At 35.5% G+C, this 27,040-nt stretch overlaps 1 protein-coding gene and 1 long non-coding RNA gene across 2 annotated transcripts in view; one reads left to right on the forward strand and one right to left on the reverse strand.

Annotated features, from left to right (window-relative positions):
- LOC126816471 (leucine-rich repeat-containing protein 74A) overlaps window positions 1–2,244 on the reverse strand; it is a 29,260-nt gene extending 27,016 nt beyond the window's left edge. Inside the window, exon 1 of the mRNA XM_050543083.2 lies at window positions 2,107–2,244. Within this exon, the coding sequence (XP_050399040.2) occupies window positions 2,107–2,121 (15 nt within the window). The 5' untranslated portion in view covers window positions 2,122–2,244. The remainder of the gene's footprint in view (window positions 1–2,106) is intronic.
- LOC126816649 (uncharacterized) lies at window positions 1,266–18,617 on the forward strand. Its single transcript, XR_007678486.2, has 6 exons — window positions 1,266–1,423; window positions 2,719–2,836; window positions 15,042–15,172; window positions 15,866–15,974; window positions 16,713–16,825; window positions 18,448–18,617. It is a non-coding gene; the product is annotated as an uncharacterized LOC126816649 (long non-coding RNA).
- The last annotated feature ends 8,423 nt before the right edge of the window (window positions 18,618–27,040 follow it).

Here is a 27,040-nt window from a genome sequence, read left to right on the forward strand (position 1 = left end):
GACAGGTTTTATGATACAGCGCGCACGTGCTAACCACTCGACCCCCCCCCCCCCCCCACCAACAGAGTTAAGAGGATGGATGCGTTGAGATGTAGGGCGGGAAGTTACATGTTTATTAGTAAGCTACATCCATGTTCTGTATCTCTAGATTTCAATGGTGAACCCCATACCTGTTTGAACAAGAAGTTGCCACACGCTATTCCATCTGAGGTAGAAAGCGTCCAGTAACAACCATTGTAGCATGCTTAAGGGTAAATCTTGCATTTTGATTGGTCAATTAGACACTGTCGATTGGACAATAACACCCTCTGTTTTAGCAATTTCTTTTAAAATGCTAAAGTAGCATGTTACAATGTCCTGCGATTTTACATTAGATCTCAGGACATGTCTACTGGACAAATACACCCAAATCCAGGCCCGTAATTAGGGGGGGGGGGCGCAAAAAGTTGGGACTCATTAAGTCGCATCGATGTCATCCTTACCAGTGATTGTAGCGCCCTAGCGAAAATTCACTGCTGATCAGTGTGAATAACACCCCTCTAAATGCGAAACAGGAAGTGTTTATCGTCTAAACATTTGGGAAACAGAGTCGATGAAAGAGACGAGAATTAATATAGTCATCTATAGTGTTATTAGTATAACAGAACGACGACGTGGTGATCCACGTGTACTTTTAGCAGAATGAAGTCTAAGACTTTACCACCCACTGTCATATTAGTAGAACAAACTGGAGACTTTGCCATCCATAGAACAGACTAAAGACTTAGTCTACCGTGTTATATTAGTAGAACAATCTCTAGACTTTACCATCTAGTGTTAAATTAGTAGAACAAACTGAAGACATTACCATCCGATGTCATATTAGACTGACTGAACACTTGGTCATCCAGTATAAGTAGAATCAGAGGAGAGAGAGAAATGGGGTTTAACGTCCACTCGACACAAACTAGGTCATTTCCGGACGAACATATGGTTTAATTTTATTTCAATAATTCACTTGCGCATAGGGGTCTTTAGTAGTGGGGGGAAACCGGAGGACCCGGAGAAAACCCACGAGGTTGGACAGGCGACCCTACTCCTTGTCACGTACAACCGGGGATTCGAAACCACGCCAGTTGACTCAATGATAGACTTTATGATCCAGCGCGCGCACGCTAACCACTCAGTCACCCCCCCCCCCCCCGGCCCGAATCAGAGGATAAAGACATATCCGGTGATGATTGACATTAAAAACAAAATTGATATTAATTTTGCCATTATAGTATTTACGATAAATGTCAATTGGTTAGATATTAGTATGAATATGGTATGTTCACGCCAGTAAGTAGAACTACATACCTACATAAGTATATAGATAAAACGTCTCGTACAATGTGGAATTCCAAGTTAAATTTACTGTTAGTGTGTTTTACTTCGTCACTGGGTAAGTGTTGCTGTCTTAAGTGTAATTAATTTAAATGTCTGTTGTCAAGTTCAACTACTGAATAAAGTACATAGCAACGAGTAGGCACTGGGGTATTCAGGTGGTTGGTCAAGTGTTTTTGTAGCTCAAAAAGTTTGAGGAAGAGTCTCTGCGGGTTAAAGACAACGTCAAGTTTGGCGTACGTTCTGCGACATTATTCGTACAGAATTAGGGTGTAATGCTCTGTTTGTTTGACGTTTATTCGCGAAATGTAGAACAACAGGGGTTGGAAGTGTGTGTGCGTGTGTGTGTGTTGGGGGAGGGGGTATTAGAGACGGGAATTGAGTTGATAGCAAGTAAGGGGATGATGAGATTTAGATTAAGGAAGTAAAAATCTATCAAAGGTTTTTTCAATAAGCTTAAGAAATATTACAATTTTACTAATATCTAATTCCTTTGGTAGCATATATAAATTGAGACCCGTCATACAAATGCTTTGCCTAATTAATTGAATGCACTGACATGTACCAACAAAGATAGCAGAAGTATTATTACTTTATGTGAAAAGTGAACTCTAGTAATGCAGATCACATTTTAGATCAATAGCCGTATTTCTACTGTATATTAAGCATCGAACAAATCAGGTTTTTCCTGTTGTATCTTGAACATAAACGAATACACTATAGTAATGTAGATCAACTTACATCATCCCACTGCATCCTACAAATAATAACAAATGCAGACCAATATGGGTCTACCTTCTGTACAGTGAACTATTTCTTAAAGCATGAGATTGGGAAACATGTTTAACCTATATGAAACCCATCAACTCACACATAAACCAAGTCCTATAATAAGTGTATTCTCTTTAATAATAGCACCAACCCGTAATAACTATGTAATGTAATCAACAATATAATAGGAGGCATTATCGTAATTATTGTAACATTTCAAAATGATTAAAGTCAGTGTAAGTCAAATGGTATACATGTATATACATCTCAGAGGTCAAAATTATGTAGGCGGCTAGTGTATTGTAAAAGCTGTTATTGAATTATGTAATATGTACAACTTCATGAGGGGTGCAATTGCTTTCACGGCATATATAGATAAGTGAAAGTTTGAATCCAAAGTAAACTCTTTATTTATTTTATTCCTGGCATACTGGACCTTTATTTGGGACTTTAAAATGTAATGGCGAGTTGACAGATAGAATGGCAGCACTGATGTCATAATGATCTATTTCCTTGTATTATTTGTTTGTTTTTATATAAGTACCTGAGGTTACATGTAGTAGTCTCTCTCGTGTATTTCAGTATCTGCGGTGGCTGGATTTTCCTGTGATGGGGATGGAGAAGCGAGAGTAACCGAATGTTCGGCAGAATTGTATGCTATTGCTACAGCTAGCGGTGATGTAACTGAACAACAATGCAGGTAATCATATAGAGTCAAGTACAGTGGCTGGAGATATCGTCAACCATTGCTACAGCTTAGGATGTAACTGAACAATGGTTGGGGATATATCTTCAATCACTGCAACAGCTAGTGGTGATGTAACTGAACAATAGCGCAGGTAATCATGAGTCAAGCAAAGTGGCTGGGGGTATCTTTAACCACTGCTACAGCTAGATGTGACGTAACTGAACAACAATGCAGGTAGCAGGTAGTCACATTGCATCATGTGCAACCACTGCAGCAGCCAGCAGTAATGCTATCTGATTAAAACACAGATCCTATTTCGTTTCATCTTTTATAGTTTAACACTGAAGACCACAGGGGAAAAACTGGTGACGTCCACATTTATGCTTTTTTTTTATTACTTTCACATGATTTTACCCCTTGCTCCCTTCTTTCTTCTCCATAAATATTGCATGGAACAACTGGACATGTCACTCTCTGCAGAGGGTTTTTTGAAAGGCATAAAAGGGAAAAACTGGTTATGTCCAAACCATGGTCAGTCAAATCATATGCCCAAAATACACCATAAGAATGCTATGGGAGTGTGCACCAGCTTAAATGTTCTCACTAAATGCACGATTCTTCATTGAAACTTGCAATATTTAAAAAGAACTCTTCCAAACTGAAGAAATGAGTGTTTAAACTGGAAATTTCCATTTACTCAAAAGTCAGAAAACGTGACAACACCAGTTTTTCCCCTGGAGTCTTCATTTCGTTTTACTTGTGTTTACCACACTAGGATCTGGAACAGTTGTTATATAACCCGCGTTCTGTTTGGTGTGAGTGATTAGCCAATAACAGTCTGTTGTGGCGAGATCTTGGCGTGTACTGCATGGAACTGTGGGTATCCCACTAGAAACATCAACGCCGATTGGTTAATCAAATGTCTGACGCCATAGGATCAAACGCCGCTTCTAAGACGCCCGACGCGAGCTCCCCCTACAATCGACCAGATCTTCATGTAGAGACCATCGAAAGTATAAATAACAAAAACGAAACGAAACATAAATCTGTATTTTAATCGGATTGGCAACAATGTAACTCGACCGACCGTAAATCAGGTGATCAAACTGGAACAAATTCAACCATTGTTAAAATAGCAGATTCCATGGGGTTTACGTCAGTAGTAGCTTGTGGTTAAACGTCTGCTGCCACAGTAGTGATATCGCAGACATGAATGAAATGGAGTGTGGTTGAACGTCCTGCTGATCTGTACCGCCTTGACTAATGCAGACAGGCATACCCCACGGAAATATTACACCAACACAACACCTAGATATATATTTATAAAGTCAGGCAGACCACAAACGCCATACTATAAGATATTAGGACTATACAGGCCATACTATAAGATGTTAGTACTACACACTTAAACACAGTCGCCCCGCGAGATGTGGGTAAAAATACACATATTGTTCCATACCCATACCCTTTGATCAACAATTTGTGACGGTGTGACACTTTCATTGGGGTGTCTATAACCTAACTAAAAATACAAAAGACTATTTATGTGAAAAGCAATTACTGGTTTATTATAGGAGAAAAGGTGCCAAAATGTCGCGCTATATGTATAATATATATTATGGAAGACCAAACAGCTTTTTATTCTTAATTTTTAATTCACAGTCCTTTTATTCCTATTTCTTCATTTGTTGTCGTATTCCAACATTTGTACACTAAAATGAACATTTTTATCTATCATATAAGAAGATTTCTAAACTGTATTTTGTTTAACTTAATTGTATTTTAATATACTTCTCAAAAAAAGTAGGGGATATTCAGAAACAATACAAAACTGCGGAAATGCACTGCTGTTTTTATTAGAGGTAACCAGTGTATGTTAATAACATGCCAATTTCACTCGCAAAGAGATACACTTTCAAATGTGAAAATGGACGTTTTTGGTTTTTGTCTTAATAATGAGTAATTGCTCCACCAATCCTCAGACATTCAGCAGTTCGTCGTGGCATGCTTCTAATCAACCGTCCAATCACGATTTGGGACAATCTGGCCCACTCCTCTTGCAGCGCCACGGCCAATTCTTGCAGTGTTGTCGGTTGACGTTGACGTCGACGAACACGTCTCCCGATCATGTCCTAGACATGTTCTATAGGGGAAAGGTCAGGACTCATGGCTGGCCAAGGCATATGGACAATATGGTGACGCTGGAGGTAGTCATTCACGACACAAGCGCGGTGGGCACGGGCATTATCATCTTAAGAATGTTGGCTACTTGAACAACAAATGTCCAAATACAAATCTTGCAAAACATTTATCTAAAAACATTTCTCCAAAAACATTTCTTGAAATTCATTAAAGCTGAACATTATGACGACATGAGCGGAAATCAACCTGGCATACAATAAGACACCATACAATAAGAGGGAATCGAGTATACGTAGTATGGCTAGTCGGCCTTTGATAAAAAGAAAATAAATTTCAGAAATTAGGTTATTGTCTGATAGCCACACATCTCTTTGCTCAATCGAAATAGTGTTTAATCTCTTCTAAATCGTGTAATCATGAATGCGCCAGGGAATAAGTAATATATTGAAAGAGGGATAAAAAAAATAACTTTGCGGTCAAGCATTACACGATTTTTAACTTATACCCCCCCCCATACACGCATACACTAACCACTGGTATTTAGTGTCATCCAACTGTACTAACCCTTTTAAGCTCTGTAAATGTAAATGTGCCAGAATATAATTTACATTTTTGAAAAGGTAAATTTATTTATTTTCAGTGGTATTCAGTGTGATATCTGGAATTTCGTAGTATGGCCCGTATTTTGACATTTAAGACCCCAACCCAACCTCCAACCCATCAATTAATAGAGTTTAATACCGTACAACACTTCAATTTTTTTTCTGGTACACTCATATTTACATACCTTGAACAAAGATCAAAGTTTCTTGGTACTAAACTGTATTAAGTGAAGGGAGGGGGTGGGGTATTGGAAGTATAAAAAAACGATCTTAAAAAAGTCTCGATATCATGTTTATTGCTTGCAACAAAATGTAAATTATTTTCTCATACATGTACATTTATATACCTTGAAAGAAAGTACACATTTGAATTTGCACTTACCTGTATTAAATGAGGGGCGGAGATGGGGGGGGGGGAGAGATTTAACGTCATAATACGGACCATAACACGAAATACAAGATATCGGGATGTATACCATTAAAAAGGTCCAAATACATTTTCAAGATCGTAAAATATTTTCTGACGTATTCATATTTACGTACTTTGCTACAGCAGATATAATTTGGATCGTCTCAACCCTATTTTTGAGGGAGTCGGAGGGGGGGGGGGGTATTTATAAGTCGAAATACGGGTCTTAATACGAAATTCCAGTTATAGTGTAATGCTTCACCAGAAAGTATTTGTCTATGTTTTGCAAGATTTGTATTTGGAAATTTGTTGTTCGAGATTTGTTTTTCGTTGTATGTCTATGATAAAATCTAAATGTAAATGTAATTTTTTGATTTTCTAAAATATATTTTATTTTTATATTAAATTACAATTCAATTAAACAAAAATACATTTTACAAATCTGATATGACAAATTTATATCTGATTTTCAATTGTAAAACAAATATCTGATTTGCAATTGTAAAACAAATATTAGTTTTGTGATACAAATTTTAATTTTAGAGTACAAATGTCGAAATACGACAACAAATGAAGCGATAAGAATTAAAGACTATGAATTAAGAACACTGAGCAAAGAGCTGTTTGTGCTCCATATAAATGGCATTTACTCAAGACTTGTAGGGTGACCCGTATGGCGGGTATCAGGTTCAAAATGCGATCTGCAGTAGAAAGTAGAAAATAAAAAGCAAAAGAGAAAATTTTTTAATTCTTATCCAAAATGGACATTTTAGTGTGGGAAACATATACCGCTCGTGCTTTTCAACCCAATACGTCCTCCTTTTCAACGTTAAGTCGTAAATATTCTACTTTCAACAACAGAATTTCTACTTTCAATAATCAACTTTTGACATTCGACTTTCAACTTCAGATTTTCTACTCGAGATTTTCTGCTCGAGATTTTCTCCATGCATATTACGGAAATAAATTTGATCACGGAGTCGTGACTATTTCTGCATGTCATTAAAATACGGTATTTTTCCAGAAAAATAAATGATCCCAGGGAAAGATAATTCTACTTGTAAGACTAAGATAAGATAAGTTATTGTACCGAAACATTCATTAATAAGGACAGCATACAATATAAACATGTTCATAAATAACGATCAATAGCAACATCACAAATGATATATATATATATATACATTTACAAATAAAACAACACATTGGCGGGCACGTAAAAGATCACTTGGCAGTTGGAATTCGATATAAGAGTAGGCCGTAGTGCTGCTGTCCGGGCATACTTTCCCTCATAACACACTGTATAACCTATGCCCGACTTCATTACCCCAGTCGGAGCAGCACAGTAGGACTTTAAACCCTATTTCATTTCATTTTACATGTATGAAACTATTACATTGCTCATCTCTGTTTGGCCTAGCCCGAAAATTTTAATCCTCTAGCAGGTCAAATTCTGCTATCACAATATATAGAAATTATTATTATTACAAAAATTTGTTATAGCCCCTCTTTCACATACACGTGTTCAGAGGTGTTTTACAATGGTACAGATATAAAAACTATAAAATCATGAAAATTAACAATAAAATACCAAGACAACACAAGAATCAGTATAAATTGCAAGATATATACATTTAAAAAGCTTGAAGAAATACATGGTTTTAAGTTTTTTCTTAAAAGTATTGACATTATTACAGGACCTGATATCATACGGTAACTTATTGCATAAAGCTGGTGCTTTAACGCTAAAAGATCTTTGACCAAAAGTTAACAGTTTTGAATATTTGGGCTTTAAAAGAAAATGATCATCCGAAGAGCGTAAACATCGCATTGGTGTATACATATTTAAAAGATCAGATAAATAAACAGGTGCTAATTTGTTCGAACATTTAAAAGTTAACAATAAAATTTTTAAATCAATTCTATAAGAAATAGGTAACCAGTGTAAACTTTTTAAAATGGGGGTATTATGATCATATTTTTTAATGCGTGTAATAAGGCGTGCAGCTGTATTTTGGACTTGTTGAAGTTTATCTAAAAGTTTGGCTGGAAGACCAGCTAACAACGAATTAAAATTGTCCAGTCTAGAAGTGACCAAAGCATTAACAAGTGTTTTTGTGGAGTCTAAAGGGATAAATTTACGTATTCTGCCAATATTTCTTATATTACAATAACGCAATTTACATATATAATTTACTTGAGCTTCCATACTCATATTCATATCAAATATTACGCCAATGTTACGTACAGATGATGAGGGATTTATTTCACTATTACCAATTAAGAAGGGAGATGTACAGTCAATTTTTGACAGTTGTTTATTTGAGCCAATTAATAAATATTCAGTTTTATCATCATTTAATTTTAGAAAGTTTTTCGACATCCACAATTTAATTTCCGATATACATTCTTCAATAACAACTTTTGAACTGACATAAGAATCTGGATTTTTAGGTAAAAAAGAAATATATAACTGGGTGTCATCTGCGTATAGATGAAATTGTAAATCATATTTTCTAACTATATCCCAAGTGGTGAGATGTATAACGTGAATAAAATAGGAGCAAGGACAGAACCCTGCGGAACGCCAGATTTTAAAACACAATGAGAAGAATATTTACCTTTTATAACAACACATTGCTGCCTACCAATTAAATAACTTTCTAAAAGATTAAGAGATTTAGTAATACCAAATCTAAAACGGAGACGATTTAAAAGAATGTTGTGGTCGACTGTGTCAAAGGCAGCAGACAGGTCTAATAATAATAAAAGAATACATTTTTGATTATCAAGAGATAAAAGAATATCATTTGAAACACAAGTTAAAGCAGTTTCAGTACTGTGGAATTTTTTATATGCGCTCTGTAGAGGCTCGTGCAGAGAATTATGTTCAATATGACTCTTTAACTGACTGGCAATACATTTTTCAAATATTTTAGATATAAAACTTAAATTTGAGACCGGCCTATAATTTTTCAAAACATTACAATCAAGGTTAGTCTTTTTAATTAATGGAGTTACAAGGCAAGTTTGAATACATTCGGAACAGTGCTAGTATTTATACAGGAATTAATCATATCAGTACTTACTGGAACTATTTCAGGTAAACAAGTCTTCAGGATATGTGTGGGAAGGAGATCAAGTGCACACGACTTTGGTGGCGAGGCCATTATCAAAATCGAGACACTCGACTCAGTTACAGTACTAAATTTTGAAAATGTCACAGATGAATTAGCTTTGTCATAGATATGTGGATCAAAATTAATGGAATCATTTGTCTTTTTGATTTCATTTCTAATAAGTTCTATTTTATTTTGAAAGAATTTAGAAAATGTTTCTACGAGGTCACTATCATTATAACTATCCGGTAGAATTTTACAGTCAGAATTTATGTCAATTACGGAATTCACAACTTTAAATAGTTCTTTCTGTTTATTTTCACTGTTATCTATTTTGTTTGAATAAAATTTTGGTTTTGATTCTTCTATGAGTCTAGTCACACTGTTTTTCTCTGTCTTGTAGATCTCTTTATGGACATGTGATTGCGTATTTCTCCAGATATGTTCAGCCTTATTGCGACTTCGCTTAGCCTCTAATATGTTATCGTTGAACCATGGAGTGCCAAGGCGAACTTTCAACGTGACAGTTTTCTTTGGAAGGGTAGCATTAATACATGTTCGAGTCTATTGTTGTAGGCTAGGGCTTTTTCATGAATGTTGTCTATTGATGCGAATCTGATTAAAATCTGAATCACGGATTATTTCCAGGAGTTCTCCATTGTTTAAAAAACTGAATTTTCTGTATGTGATTGTTTTGCGATGTGGTTGTGATGGTTTAATGTTTATATAAAAACTTACTGGAAAATGATCATGAAACATGTTGAATAAATGACCTATTGTTTAGAATTTCACAGAAATGAGTCGTATCAGCATCAGTCAGACTCTCAAAGTGTATATTAAAGTCGCCAAATATTAATATTTCACCTTTAAAGGCCACTAGATCATCCAGAAGTGATGACATCTCATCAAAGAATAATTTACACAGGTTCTTCTTTGGGGGTCTATATACTGTAAGAATACGAATGGTCCCGGTTGAGAACTTAAAAATACAGTCCAAACATTCAAATGTTGTAAAGTGTCCATGTTTATGTTGTTTGTGTAGCACAATAGAAGAATTAAATAAAACCCCAACTCCACAAACATTTATATATTATTTTGATTTTTTATAAAAAAAACAGGGTCGAGTCGAACTTAAAACGGGGCCCAGTCATATCAATAAATATTTAATTCGGCAGATCCTTAAAACAACAGGTACCGGTACTACGAGTAGAAAACTAGATTTCATTTCAATGTGCGACGCAAACGGATACTAAAGGCGCTGCTCTGCCAGTCCTCTTATTTACACGGCTGAAATACGATGGGTTTGCCTATTGAGATTTCAATATTTACCAACTTCAAAATTGCATAACTTCGTTAATTTTTCAGTTTTGCAAATAAGAAGTGTGGTAAAATAAAGTACAGCTTGTAACAGTTTGGTATCAGTTTGGTATCAAATATCCACTTTTCAAAAACCCGTTTGAATTGCTATTTCAATAGATAGTAAAAATTTATCTTACTTCATCAGGAGAGTTAAGGACAATAAACCTATTTATTTTATGATCAGTAGTGGAATACCGCGTTTTATCAGTGAAATAAAAGTGTTATTCCACTGGCTAAAGTAGTCCATGTTGTTTTTACCTAAAATGATTGTAAAATCATAAAATAAATAGAACATTTGTCGTTTTGTCGTGAATAACATATTTTATTTCATCTCTAAGCAAGAAAACGTTTATATTTTCACTCATGCTACGCATTCGTGAAAATATAAGTTTTCTTGCTTCTCGATGAAATAAAATATGTTATTCACTCTAAAACGACAAATATCCTCTATGTATCCATGATGCAGCATTTGTTGTTGAAAATGCCGATCTTCCTGTTATTGCTCTCTTCTTTGAGTTTGAAATTTGTTTACCGGTACTAGTAGTAGTACTAGTATGGCTTTAAGCAGAAAACAATCTCCTTACCTCAGCCACTTCGGGCGTTGACCTACTTGCGCCTGCACTGGCATTTATTATTGTGCCTGCTGTGGAAGTGCATCCGCTTCTTGCGGTTTCCAGCTCATTGGCAGCTTTCCTTAACAATGCTGCCAAGTTCTCCATCACCATGTGCAACAACGATTGAAAGCGGAAGTGCGGTTAGGAGTTATCTTTCTATGGGATCGTTTATTTTTCCGGGAAAATACCGTATTTTAATGAAATGAAGAAGTAGTCACGTGATCAAATTTATTTCCGTAATATGCATGGAGAAAATCTCGAGTAGAAAATCTGAAGTTGAAAGTCGAATGTCAAAAGTTGAGTATTGAAAGTAGAATATTTACGACTTAAAGTTGAAAAGGTGGACGTATTAGGTTCAAAAGCACGAGCGGTATATGTTTCTCACACGAAAATATACATTTTGGATATTAATTTTCTCTTTTTCGTTTTCTTTTCTACTTTCTACTGTAGATCGTATTTTGAACCTGATACCCCGTCATCGACCCGTGCACCGTACTGAAAGTTGGTCTCGACACGGCGAATGTACACGCTTCCGTATCTTATCTTGAACTGATTTCTCGCATACACTAATGTGATAGCCATCGCACGTGCAATTCTCTACACATCTATCAACTATTACAGCCGAAAAAAATCTACTGTTGATTCTGAATAGCAGTAATATTTAGCTTATTAGTTATTACAGCAGCTTTAGAAATTAAGTTCGTTTTATTTTTTAAATTGCTTTATCATTAACTGTACCATTAGGAGCGGCATATTTTGGTTTAGTACAAATAATATCTCTGAAATACTTGCGTTGGGCAAGAACATGATACTAGCATTAGTTTAATTTTACTTTTACAAGGTTCTTAAAATTGTTGAGTTTCCCAACGTGCGTGTTTCTAAATTCAATTTATTGTTCCAGCTTTCTGTTATGTTTCGTAAAAAAGGTAATATTGATTGTCCCGGCCTGTTAACCAAACGTAGAATGGTCGGTAGACGGGTTAAGTGCGACTACTTTCAAAACAAGGGCACGTAACCTATTTTTTACTCACATGTTCTCGGATGTTATGGCCGACACTCGGAACCATCTTTCAGTGTATTATTTATGGATGATTAAATGGTCATAACTTATTACGTACAGCATGGCCGTTTATTTAGTGACTATAAATGTTTGAAGCTGATTTAAGGCTTGGTGTATATATAAATATTGTGGTGTAATTGTCGAGATATTTATTTATGGCGGGGAACCCTACTCAAGCATTACGATCACTTGCGAATACCCGAACGTTGCAAACTTGTCACTACATCGATAAGATCGACTGTAGCCATGGACGGCGTGTGAGAGCAGAGTTGGATTCAGGATCATAGAGGCCACTAACCACTTCAGAGAGAGAGAGATGGTTTAACGTCCACTCGACACAAACTATGTCATTTCGGGACTAACACATGGTTCAATTTTATTTCAATAATTCGCTTGCGCGTAGGGGTCTTTAGGAGAAAACCGGAGGACCCGGAGAAAACCCACGAGGTTGGACAGGCGACCCTACTACATGTCACGTACAACCGGGGTATCGAAATCTCGTCAGTTGACGCAATGACAGATCGTATGATATACGTGCTAACCATTCGGCCATCCACCCTCCCCGCACCCCCTACCCCCTAACCACTTCAATGATTGTGGTGCCTCCATATATACGTAATTCAAACATTAAGCAACAATATAACATAGCCAACCGCCAAGTCAACCTTTCTTATGTTTATACACGTCGTGATTAATTGAGACAAAACATGTAACATTAAGAAAAGGCAAAAATAATGAAAAACTAATTAAGCGTTCTTAATTTATTTCACAATTTAATGTTTTAAATTTGCATCTAGCAAAGCACAAAATTTGTTTTTATTTTGCTGCTGGTTTATTCAATTCTGTGTGAGGGATGTTATCAATGTAAGCATGTTTATTGTTTAAAAAATATAATATTTTAGCTTAGAATGTTTCCTGTTACACTGCGTTACATGTTTTTCAGTTGCAATAATTTCTCATTGATTTCCATGTTAATGAATATCTCCTCTCCGGGCGGTTCCGTTCTGGAACCTTTTACTTGAACAAATTGGTTATGTATTGCACATTTAACACGACGCAATTATATGGAATCCAAGTTAACTTAAAAGTTTATTTCTGCCGATGTTTCAACGAGGGTTATCTTGTCTTTATCATATGCCGCTTTAACGATTTATTGCATAGATGTATTCGACCATGGAAATAAAGAAAGGACCTTTATACCCTTTGATTCATTCGCTCTAGAATCGCAACATGTCACGGAAACCTGGCATAAAGGTAAAATCTTATCCAAAACGTCAGCTATAAGAAAAGTCAAATCCCATACCATTTCGACAAATATTTATTAAAACATTATGTGAAACGTAAACCTGATTGTATTTTCGTATGCGGATATCTATGTTATTTGTGAAAGGTCATTATCGACAAGGGTAGCTTTGTTGTATGAACTGTAATATCTTTATAGGACGTCCATACAACACCATGCTAATAATATATTTGTTATTTTATCCTAAAATTCTTAGATTATCTAGATTGAGTTAATGTTTTGGGCGTAATTCGAGGTTAATTAATCTTAATTCCGACCAATCTATGTTATTGTGAAAGGTCATTATCCACTGACGAAATCGACAATGGTAGCCTTTGTTGTATGAACTGTATACATGTAGGACGTCCATACAACATCGTGCTGATATTATGTTTATTATTTTATGCCATAATTTCTTAGATTCTCTAGATCCAGTTACTGTTTGGGACATAATTCGAGGTTAATTTAATCCTAATTTCGACCATTTTGGAAATATCGTTGGAAGGTTTTCTATAACTATACGACTTCAACATGGCAGTCGTGAATGACAGTTTCGCGCCACAGCCATACCTAGAAGTAAAACGGTACCTCTGTCAGTTTATCGCACATGGGGATATCCTTATTCCCTGCTCTTTACCCCACCCCTACTCGTCTCAAGAAAATAAATGACAGGGGATTTAACGAACTACTGTTATACACGTCATCCCAGAATCGTAAATATTGACCAACACCTGTCCGAAAATAGACTATAATATTCCTTGGCAGTTGAAATTCGAAGATGATTAACTACCTGTCCTGCCTTTGGCATCCCGTCGGTCATCTTTAACGAAATATTCCATATATACCCTTCAAAAAAGTAGGGGATATTGTTCACAGATGAAGAACTTATCGCCCCAACAGAACCACTGAGCTGCACATGCGACACGCAATAGCGCCATACACGTGGGAGGGGTTCATGGTCAAATATGACACTTCAAAGAAGGGTTGATGAAAACTGCCGCTTGCTGGTTTATCTATCCATATTTGCTTTCCTATCGGTTCTTACATACGATTTACTGTTTAGCGTATCTATGCTTTAGTGTGTTACGTCTTCGTCGACGGCAATGTCAACCGACAACACTGCAAGAATTGGCCGTGCCACTGCAAAAGGAGTGGGCCAGATTGCCCCAAATCGTGATTGGGCGGTTGATTAGGAGCATGCCACGACGAATTGCTGAATGTCTGAGGATTGGTGGAGCAATAACTCATTATTAAGACAAAAATCAAAAACGTCCATTTTCACTTTTGACGGTGTATCTCTTTGCGAGCAAAATGGGGCCGTCAGATAAGCCGCCCATATCAACTGTTTATGTTCATGTGTAGGCAGTTGGCCTGTTATTAATATACACTGGTTACCTCTAATAAAAACAGCAGTGCATTTCCGCAGTTTTGTATTGTTTCTGAGTATCCCCTACTTTTTTTGAAGAGTATATATAATTACAATAATCTATTGCTGGTCAAATTCGTGATAGTCCAAGCAAAACCATAAAAAGCACAGTAGCCATTTTTATATAATATAAATCTACAAAGTAAATAAAACTTATACTAATCTATGTGTTGAAAATTAACATTTACTTTTTTATTATTTCAGAAAAATGAAGATAGCCGTCAAGTGTATACAAGATATTGAAAATAAATGTAATGACGCCATGATGGAAACGCCTGTATTAAACTCAATATCCGTACACCTGCCTGCTATTGTAGAAGCTATAAATACTGAGTGTACGTATATATTTCTGTATTTCTCGGTATGATTATGTATTCATCCGTATAACTCCGTATTTTTTACCTTCTATAGTAGAAGCTATAGATACTGAATGTACTAGTCCGGTCGCTAAACCCAATATTTCGAGTGAACCTGGAAATTGTGTACAAAGTTATTTTTATGGTTGATTTTAGTAGCCTAGGGTGTCTTCTTTCAGAATCTGCCGGGTGAACCTCGGTCACCCTAGAGCGTTTTGAGAAATTCAACATGGCGTCCAAGACTGCCGACATTTCACATAAATACCCTATAACCCCCCCACACCCCATAGTATTTAGTCGAGGATGATAATTTTGGTGTCTAAACTTATGTTTCTGGGGTCAAAGAATACACCGAAATCGTTCATTATGTTGCGGAATGATTAAATAATAGTAAAATCCAAAATACCAGACAATATGGCCTTATAACCAAGGGTGAAATTGAGGTGAAATTGAGCTTATGAAGAATACGTTAATGAAATATTGAGTTTTTATTGGGTTTATGAATTAATTTCAGAACTAACACAGTTAGTTATACGGGACAACAATCAGTGGTTGTTGTCCCATATAACTGTGTTAGTTCTGTAATGTTTTTAATCGCTTAATGCCAATTTTGCGAACGGGCATAGGTCCCTAGGATTTGTTGTAGACTTGTTCATTGTGTTTTTGTACCAGGTGGTGAGTATGATACGTGTGAGTTAGCTGAAGATCTGGCTGATGAATGTATAGATATGGGAATTGAAGCTCTCGGTGATAACCAGGCTTCGCCAAAAGAAATGTGCAAGTAAGTAATGAATAAATGAATGAATGAAATGTGTATACGGGATCTTACGGCAAGTAGATAAATATTATGGCCCAGGGAGTAGGGCCCTGGATCAATAAGCGGGAGGTCCGGGGAAGGTTCCACAGCATATTAACCAGGAGTTTCAAGATTCAGGAATTTTCAACGTAGTTTCAAAATGCTGGTGGACGGTCGAATCGCTAATACCTTTCGTAAGAATTTAAAGAAAGTTACAAAATCGTATTGAGTTTATGAATTATCGAAAATCAATAATTATTTTTACTGACGTTCTCGCAGTTATGTCCCTTTTCACATTTAACTGCAAGTTAAAGATACATTATGTAAGAATTAAATCTGATTATTGCAGGTCAATTTTCTGGCTTCAAATTTGTTATAAACTATTATTTAGACATTTATTAAACGACACGCCCATAATCAACTCTAGTCATCTGATGGCTGAGATTGAAACCTTCTCAGGTGACTGGCATAATATATTTGGAGGCAATGGTTCCTTTTCTAGATGATATATCTGTATTCCTGCAAATTTAGGTTTAGGCACCACGATTGCGACCCTACGTGGTAACGAAACAGAGATATAGGTTTTTGCATAACGGAAATCACGACCAGGGTCACTTCCATCTCAAATCTACTCCAAAGCTGCCCGTGCAGTTTGTGGGTTTGGTATTTTATATGATATTTGTTTTATGTAATACATGTTTTTCATTAAATGAATATTTGTAGGAGTGTAGACGAGCAGCTATCTTGTGTAGAGAATGTTATATATCTGTGCCCAACTGTCAGCAGTGAACAGAAAGTAAAAACGGCCGTTAGACGACAAAGATTTATGAACATATGTATGTATTCATATAATATAAGGTCATATAAGGAGTTTATTGGGTTTTTTTTATTTTGTTTAAATTAAAGCGAAGAATTGGTATGATTTTGTCAGGTTTTTGCGATAATGAAGTCGTGGTGACCGAGTGACTCCCCTGTTCGAGCCCGGCTTAGTTCCCTCTTGTCAGTGATGCAGGATGGAGGGTCTGGCAAGGTATATAATACAGCGTATAGTCTTTCGGATTGTCCCGGCAAATTATCCCTCATAGCAGAAGACATGGGGTATGTCCGGCTACATTAGTCCAGTCTGACGTTAAACCCTATTTTAAAACATTTCATTTCGTTATTGCGATTAGGTTTAGCAGAAATTGGGTTGTATGTTAATTTCAGTTGGCTCTCATCGTAAAATTGAGTTGTTGCAAAACTGATGACGTTACAAATAATACGCGTATATATATAATAGGTGCTTCTTATTGTGGCATGTCGGGTCAGCAGTTGACTGGATGTATAGTGTGATTTTATATAGCGGACTTTTCGGTTGGCGTCAGCAGTGATCTGAAGAAGAGAATAAAACAAGAGTTTTTAATTTCTGTAATCTTTAATAAAATGGCGCCAAGAGGAATTCCCTAATATCATAAATAAAATACATGAATCATACTGAAACAAAATTCCTAAACATATTAATCTTCGTTTTAACACCATTTGACTTACAATTTATTAAACAATTATAAATTAACAAAAGCCACGTGATTTTTATGTGTTTGGGCTCAACATTCTGACTGCGAACGCTTACACATTGACAAAAATATCTAAATTTTCTCTGGAAATACACATTTGTTAATACTAACAGCACTGAGGCTGGTTCTAAGGTACATGATGAATATTTTGATACATAAATTAACATATCAACTGCAGAAGAGAATAAAATACGAGTTTTTTTATATTCTGTAACCTTTAACAAAACGGCGCCAAGAAGAATTTAGATAACTCTCCTGTTACGCCAAGCAAAGTTACCGATTAATTAATTAGAGTTCCCTCCTTTTAACCGCTAATGAGATCAATAACCTTGACACCTGCTGTCCCATAGTGAAAATGAAAATAAAATGAAATGTAGTTTTATGGCCCGTCAGCTCCAACCGGGCTATATTGCGCCAAACATATGTCCCATGAGTCGAAGTGTCGAAAAATTATTATTATGTCATGGTAAATATGTAAAATTTGTGGGTCTCTTAATCCGAACTCTCACACTTGTGAATTGTGGAGATTTGATTTTTGATGAAAGAAAAATCAACATGTGGAGTCAGCAGCAGATGTATGGTATGATTCTGTATAGCGGGCTCTCTGTTTTCTTGTAAATTGTTGAGATTTGCTTTTTAATAATAAAAGTAAATCAACAAGACATTTTGAGACTAACATATGGTAATTTATATTTCGATTGAATTATGCCGGGACAGTGTCGTTTACGCTCATTGTATTCAACTTCGAACTTCCAAATGTTCTGGTACATATTTGTACACAGACGGAAGTCGGACACACTGTCCTTGTAGCTGCACCTTTAAAAGTTGTTCTCCACCCATGCCGAGATTCGAACAACTCCACGATATAATTTTCCTTGGTTGTCATATTGATATGTGTCTTTCAGGTGGACGATATTTTTCTAAAAATGTTCGAAAGTAAAAAGTGGAACGGATACAGAAACGTGACAAGTTGATGTTATGATGTGTTTAACGTCACTAATTTGGTATAATATTAATTAGTGACAACTAATATTTGACGTTTGTTTAAAGGTCTAAATAAATTATAAATATTGTACTTTTATCATTTCTTAATTAATTAAACACCCAGGGTTGGTTCTTAATGAACAAGAGCTGGTACTTGTTGCAATACAAGTGTGGTTTAATGGTAGAGAGCGAGGTATTACGCAATATACTGATACTGGACGAGGGAGTTAGTTGTTTCAATATGGTGACTGATTGGTATCATGTCGTGATGTCGACCTTCATAAGGCGACAACCCAATAACCCGACGCCACGACATTAAAAATGTCGGGATATTATTTCATGGTAATGACCAACCTTTTCAAATCGTGATTTGCTATCTGACGAAATCTGCTCCAAGATTCGATTGAATCTCAGGTGTCCAAGCATGCGCGACACAGCTCAATTTTTGATCAGCCGTTCGTTCCTGGAGTTTTATGTCCACTTCCAACCAGGGTGATATCACAGACAAGGATTGGATCGGTTATTCCCGTGTGTTTAATGTTTAAAGCCCAAGTTGGTTTAAATATATGCATTTAAATTTATTTCATTTTTTTGTAGATATATTAGACCAATGCATTTATATGTTCTATAAACCCACAGACAAATAGGTCTATTTATATTGGTATTTACTTTATAAATTTAAATTTGATTCAAGAAAAGTTTCATGGAACAATTAGAGCATTAAGTAAATGATGACAGACTATTTTAATCAATCTGTATGATTAAACATGCAATAGCTGATCAAGTTATGAACAGATTTAAGACGTGCATTGACATTTTGAAGTTGTGTTTGGATAAGTGAATACAGACTAGAAGATACATAATTAAGAACAAATTCAAAATCGGGATCACGTTCCTTCTTATATGATAGCATTTACACAAGAATAAATATGCTGATTATTTTAATATGCATTCACTATAACTTTATGCAGGGACTGAAAGCGATCGATAACATTAACTAAAACACGTTAACTAAAACCAACGCCTTCTGAATCAATATGCCTGTATGTTAGATCTTATTTCGTAACCGTATGTCGTCTATTGCAACACCCTTAAATCATATACATTTATATGTACAGTATAACATCTGTCTAGGCAGATATTTTTTTTTTATAAAAGAGTCAATATTATCATGTCAGCTATTATAAGACAGAAATACAGGTTTTCTCAAAGATAAATAAGTTCAAATGTAAGGTAATCAGCGCAATGTACTTTTTAAACTCGGAAAAGACTTCTAAAACATGGATCGGGGTTGAATTAAGATTTAAATCAGAATTAAATTTCGTCAGGTTAGCAAAGACCGAATAATTTTCAATTTTAATGAGATTCAAATCGGTGTGATTTACCTTCAACAAAGTTTCGAATATTCGGGTTTTCCAAAAAAAATCATGTAATTTTTTATAAATAATTTTCATGTCAAGAACATTTATGCCGCTTTCTAATATGCGCCACGGTGGGGCACTAATTAATATATCTATCAAGCCCAAAGCCCGCCACTCAATATGAAATAACGGAATTTTAATATCTTATAAAATATGCTTTGTGTCAATCTGTTTTCTGTTTCAAAATCAGTAAGAAAATTTTTTATATGCGACATTGTGGAAAATAATATTAAACCAGCTACCATGAAATGGCGTTAGCTGTACTTGAGATATAACTTAAAACCGACTGTTCGTCCCCACTCAATCGAACACACCCAGGTTCATTTGGCAAAAAAGAAGAAGCGCTTTTGAACATTTTGACCGAATACAGTTCCTCAAAGTGAGACGCACTTTCATCGGCCAAACCAATCAATACATGAAGACCGTAAAAGAAATGATTTATATTGAAGTCAATATTTCCCTCTGAATCTGTTAAATCTGACCAGTTGTCTACTAATTTAGAACAAATATTGCCCCTGTACTATGTAAATAGAGTGTTAAAAAGCTTTTCGGTGCTGTCTCTGTCGGACATAATATTTCTAATTTCGAAAATTACGGATTTACTAAATGACCCAGGTGTATAATCAAGATCTGTCAAAATTTCATTTAAAGTTGTAAGATATAGTTTGCGCAAATAATAAGTGGGGTATAATTATAAGTCGAGTCAGCGGTTATTGCATAAGTAGCGAATTTGGAGCCAAATTTAGTATTTTCGTTTGTATATAAAATGGTGCTTTTCGCTGACTTTACGGTTTTCGAGATATGTTTTAAAGTTTAAAGATACTCCGACGCGCTTACATGATATTCTTTGAACTGCAGTATTTGTTGGAGTGTAAATAGGTTTGAGTCCCGCGACAGCCAAACATGCGGTAAAAACCGCGTTGACGTTCCTATCGGAAACGTTAAAGTTTCTTTTTTAGTTATATGACCAAATTATGGCATTCGGAAGTGTATCTTTGATTTTCGACATACAAAATTACTTCTTCCTCACGAGGTTGGGACTTACAACCAGTATTTTATTTGCCAAAACTTTATTATTATTAGGTATCGAACGAATCAATGCTTTTGAGGTCTTCCTTTTTAGTCGATTTTTCCTATTTACTTTGGTCAAATCGCATTGACAGATTCCTGTGTCTCTCTATTAATTAAATGTATAGTGCTGGTACCCGCCGATGATGTTTTGTCCACTATCCCGTGGAAAAGGGTGCTGTCGAGATAATAGTCATATAATGTTCTAGATTTATTAAAAATATTTATATTTTTAACCAGCTTTCTAGTCTTTGTCTTCAGTCTGACCAGTGGTCATTCATGATTTCTATAGTGGTACTGAACAACTCCAAAGCTGTTTTAGGTGGTACAGATTTCAACTAATCTAGCCTAGCTGTGAACTGGAAATTAGATAACTCTTGTCAGGGATACTCTACCACTACAAATGTCTGACAATTACAATTACCAACCACTACAAATGTCTGTTAGAGTGATTTTGTAACACCTGAAGATGTACGGTACACCACTGCTGTACGATTTTCATGTGGTACACTTTTGGGCTAATCTAGCCTAGTTGGGGGCATGGCATTTTGGGCGTGGAATACCACACCCACCAGCAGAAACCCGACAGACTTACATTCTGATGATACCAGATATACATGCATTGATACCATATAGAAGAAAATTGTTACACTTTTCAGCAAGGTTAACCCCCTGGGCTCCCGTTCTATAACCTGCCCCGCTGCGGTTTCGCTAAGCTATGTGTGAACAGCACGAAGGCGAGAAGGCAAGAAATAATCAATGCGAAGCTGTTACGAAGCATTTGGCAGTTGCAATAATTATATGAATATGTGATTTTGTTATTATTACATCCGTTCCCGTAAGCGGCAATTGCTATGATTAGAGACATTTTTCACGAAGATCGTCAACAAGGTACCGGTGCTGATCTAGGTTCCGTTGATCTATACCTGTTTAAAGCTGACTGGTTTGAATTGTCCACAACTCACCACTTGTTCTTGTTATAGTATTTATCATGTATAGATATGGATTTTGTCGTAACTCTGTGCTTCTATACATATTTTCTATCTTCAAATTTCAAGAGTAGATTAACCTCCCTCCATTGAATTCTTTAGTCATTATTTATGTTCTTTACTTGTTGGTTGACTATCGAACCCGTACATTAGGCAATAAAGGTCTACAATAGAATGATCACAGTAAATGTCGATACAGGGATCGTTCTAAATGTCAGAATTAATATCACAGTTGTTTTTATTAATATTAAAGTAGATGTAATAAAGACAATTTGCTGATACAAGAAATAAAATTGTAATATTTGATAAAGTTCAACGATAAATTTGTCCTATTAACCGTGTTGACAAAACAAGAAATACATAATGAGGTAAGACGCTGGCTCGCTCTGGAGGTCTCATTTTCTTCGTACTGGGTTTTAGCTTGGAACATTCCTCTGAATTCTCCGGTGTGGTTTCTCGTGGTCAGCGGTGGATGGCGGAGGGTCTGACAAGGACAACCGTCTAGTCGTTCGGATGGAACGAAAATGCAAGGTGAAGTGTACATTATAGTCTGCACGTAAAAGAACCCTTGACAAATTTCAATATAAGAGTAATCAATGGTGTATGTCCTTCTCCATAAAATTCAATATCTTCCTAAAAATACATAAGTCTACGAAAAGAGTAATATTGTGATTTCAATGCCCACTCGACATAAACTAGATCATTTCAAGACTAACATGGTACAGTTTTTTTTTTTTTTTTTTGATTATTCGTTTGCACGTATAGGTCTTTGGCAGTGGGAGAAAACCGGGGGTTCCAGAGAAAACCCAGGAGGTTGGGATATGTGTTTAGATGTAATATGGACTATAACAATATGTGTTGACATATGTTCTAGGCACGATCAATATATATCTTTATATAAACTAAATACTTGACACTATTAGTCATGATATAACCTATCCAGATGTTGGTGGAGGCTTTACTTGATATTATTGTTTACGCATATCGCTACCCTCCGAGTTACAAAATGGTGTACTGATTTTTGAACATGACAGTCATTAGGGGCTGAGATCTATTCTCAAGGTAGACAGTTCTCTGCGTGCAGAATGGTATACAAGTTAAAGTAGCTATTAAACATACATTATGCACGAGCTAAGTCTGCCTATTAAAGGTATTTCTTTAGGCCTGAAATGTTATCTAAATTATAAATTAGACATTAATTAACTTATCCAGACCATAATCAACGCTTGATGTCATCGCTAGCCTATGATATTTACTGGGCTGAGATCTATTCTCAAGGTAGACAGTTCTCTGCGTGCAGAATGGTATACAAGTTAAAGTAGCTATTAAACATACATTATGCACGAGCTAAGTCTACCTATTAAAGGTATTTCTTTAGGCCTGAAATGTTATCTAAATTATTAATTAGACATTAATTAACTTATCCAGACCATAATCAACGCTTGATGTCATCGCTAGCCTATGATATTTACTGGATTATGATTCCATTTGTGGCTCAACTTTCATTTATGATTTAATCATGAAATGGATAATCGAGACTATGTTTTTTATCGTATCGACTTTAGTAATGATGATCGAGGCTAGGCCGAAATTTCAATCGCTTAATTATCGGTTCATAGTTGATCAATTTGACTGAAATTTTCAACAAATTGGCTTTACATTATATAGTTTTTAACTATTATAGTGAGAACCGCCAGCTCTTTATCTAATCTCCTATGATGTATTTTTAAGTATTTAACTCAGTATCATCCACAGTCTTCGGCATTGCAAACACGACTTTTTGGTCAATTTAAATCAACATTGATGTTGTTACCTTACCGTGAAAAGTTGGGCTTCTGATATTCATTATTTAAGACACAGTCTAAATTTTAAACTAGGCACACCATGAATGACAAGCCAGAATCCTTTCGAGGGTCATTGGTAATGAAATGACTGGATGAACGGGGCTAAACATTTCCCACAATGGATGACTACTAGAGTAGACTGGAATAACCAGAAATTAGAGTAAAAACGATTGAATGTAAATCAGTTTATAAACATTCATATTACATTATTATATGCGTCGCGACCCATTTGTGTTCATTTCTCGGTGCCAAAGAATAGCGATTTAGTTCCTTTAAGTAATGACTCATTCAGATAAATAAATTCGTATTTATGATTTATAACCTAACTAACACTATTATTAGTGTATCGCTCACAACAATTATTGTAAAATCTGTCATCAACAGCTGTTTCAACCTAATAAACCAGCCAATATTGGTTGAAATAGAGAAATGTAAACGTAGAGTAAGTGGGTTATCGATTTTGTATTTACTAAAAACATACAATCTAAAACATTAACCAATTTTGTTGTGTTCAGTTTTGTTATACCTGGATGATGTCGTTATGTTATTCGCGCGCTTATGGTTACAACAATATTATCCAAGATATCACGTCCGGCGTGAACGCGATATTGAACGGTTTGTCTGGTCGTTATCACGTCCGTAGTGGATGAGTTATTGAACGGTTTGTCTGGACGGTTACAGGATGAAGTAAGTGTATTTAATATATCATAAACATTACAATATTTTACCCCAGGTTTATGGTATTGAAAATGAAATGAAATGAAATCAAATAATGTGCCCCACCCCCGATGTCAGTGGTGCAACGTGTACTGGTTGGCTTGAGCGTAAAATACCTTCGAAATATAAGTAGGTCGTAGAACCAATGTCGGGGCAAAATTTTCCTATTTCTGTTATTTTATATAATGATGTTTGAATTGCATACTTAAAGGAGCCAAATAGCTAATATTTGGGGCCGAGAAACTGCAACAATTTGACGTTTGTTTAAAGGTCTAAATAAATTATAAATATTGTACTTTTATCATTTCTTAATTAATTAAACACCCAGGGTTGGTTCTTAATGAACAAGAGCTGGTACTTGTTGCAATACAAGTGTGGTTTAATGGTAGAGAGCGAGGTATTACGCAATATACTGATACTGGACGAGGGAGTTAGTTGTTTCAATATGGTGACTGATTGGTATCATGTCGTGATGTCGACCTTCATAAGGCGACAACCCAATAACCCGACGCCACGACATTAAAAATGTCGGGATATTATTTCATGGTAATGACCAACCTTTTCAAATCGTGATTTGCTATCTGACGAAATCTGCTCCAAGATTCGATTGAATCTCAGGTGTCCAAGCATGCGCGACACAGCTCAATTTTTGATCAGCCGTTCGTTCCTGGAGTTTTATGTCCACTTCCAACCAGGGTGATATCACAGACAAGGATTGGATCGGTTATTCCCGTGTGTTTAATGTTTAAAGCCCAAGTTGGTTTAAATATATGCATTTAAATTTATTTCATTTTTTTGTAGATATATTAGACCAATGCATTTATATGTTCTATAAACCCACAGACAAATAGGTCTATTTATATTGGTATTTACTTTATAAATTTAAATTTGATTCAAGAAAAGTTTCATGGAACAATTAGAGCATTAAGTAAATGATGACAGACTATTTTAATCAATCTGTATGATTAAACATGCAATAGCTGATCAAGTTATGAACAGATTTAAGACGTGCATTAACATTTTGAAGTTGTGTTTGGATAAGTGAATACAGACTAGAAGATACATAATTAAGAACAAATTCAAAATCGGGATCACGTTCCTTCTTATATGATAGCATTTATACAAGAATAAATATGCTGATTATTTTAATATGCATTCACTATAACTTTATGCAGGGACTGAAAGCGATCGATAACATTAACTAAAACACGTTAGCTAAAACCAACGCCTTCTGAATCAATATGCCTGTATGTTAGATCTTATTTCGTAACCGTATGTCGTCTATTGCAACACCCTTAAATCATATACATTTATATGTACAGTATAACATCTCTCTAGGCAGATATTTTTTTTTATAAAAGAGTCAATATTATCATGTCAGCTATTATAAGACAGAAATACAGGTTTTCTCAAAGATAAATAAATTCAAATGTAAGGTAATCAGCGCAATGTACTTTTTAAACTCGGAAAAGACTTCTAAAACATGGATCGGGGTTGAATTAAGATTTAAATCAGAATTAAATTTCGTCAGGTTAGCAAAGACCGAATAATTTTCAATTTTAATCAGAGATTCAAATCGGTGTGATTTACCTTCAACAAAGTTTCGAATATTCGGGTTTTCCAAAAAAAATCATGTAATTTTTGATAAATAGTTTTCATGTCAAGAACATTTATGCCGCTTTCTAATATGCGCCACGGTGGGGCACTAATTAATATATCTATCAAGCCCAAAGCCCGCCACTCAATATGAAATAACGGAATTTTAATATCTTATAAAATATGCTTTGTGTCAATCTGTTTTCTGTTTCAAAATCAGTAAGAAAATTTTTTATATGCGACATTGTGGAAAATAATATTAAACCAGCTACCATGAAATGGCGTTAGCTGTACTTTAGATATAACTTAAAACCGACTGTTCGTCCCCACTCAATCGAACACACCCAGGTTCATTTGGCAAAAATGAAGAAGCGCTTTTAAACATTTGGACCGAATACAGTTCCTCAAAGTGAGACGCACTTTCATCGGCCAAACCAATCAATACATGAAGACCGTAAAAGAAATGATTTATATTGAAGTCAATATTTCCCTCTGAATCTGTTAAATCTGACCACTTGTCTACTAATTTAAAACAAATATTGCCCCTGTACTATGTAAATAGAGTGTTAAAAAGCTTTTCGGTGCTGTCTCTGTCGGACATAATATTTCTAATTTCGAAAATTACGGATTTACTAAATGACCCAGGTGTATAATCAAGATCTGTCAAAATTTAATTTAAAGTTGTAAGATATAGTTTGCGCAAATAATAAGTGGGGTATAATTATAAGTCGAGTCAGCGGTTATTGCATATGTAGCGAATTTGGAGCCAAATTTAGTATTTTCGTTTGTATATAAAATGGTGCTTTTCGCTGACTTTACGGTTTTCGAGATATGTTTTAAAGTTTAAAGATACTCCGACGCGCTTACATGATATTCTTT

Source organism: Patella vulgata, chromosome 1, assembly GCF_932274485.2.
Source record: "Patella vulgata chromosome 1, xgPatVulg1.2, whole genome shotgun sequence".
NCBI classification, from domain to species: Eukaryota; Metazoa; Mollusca; class Gastropoda; family Patellidae; genus Patella; species Patella vulgata.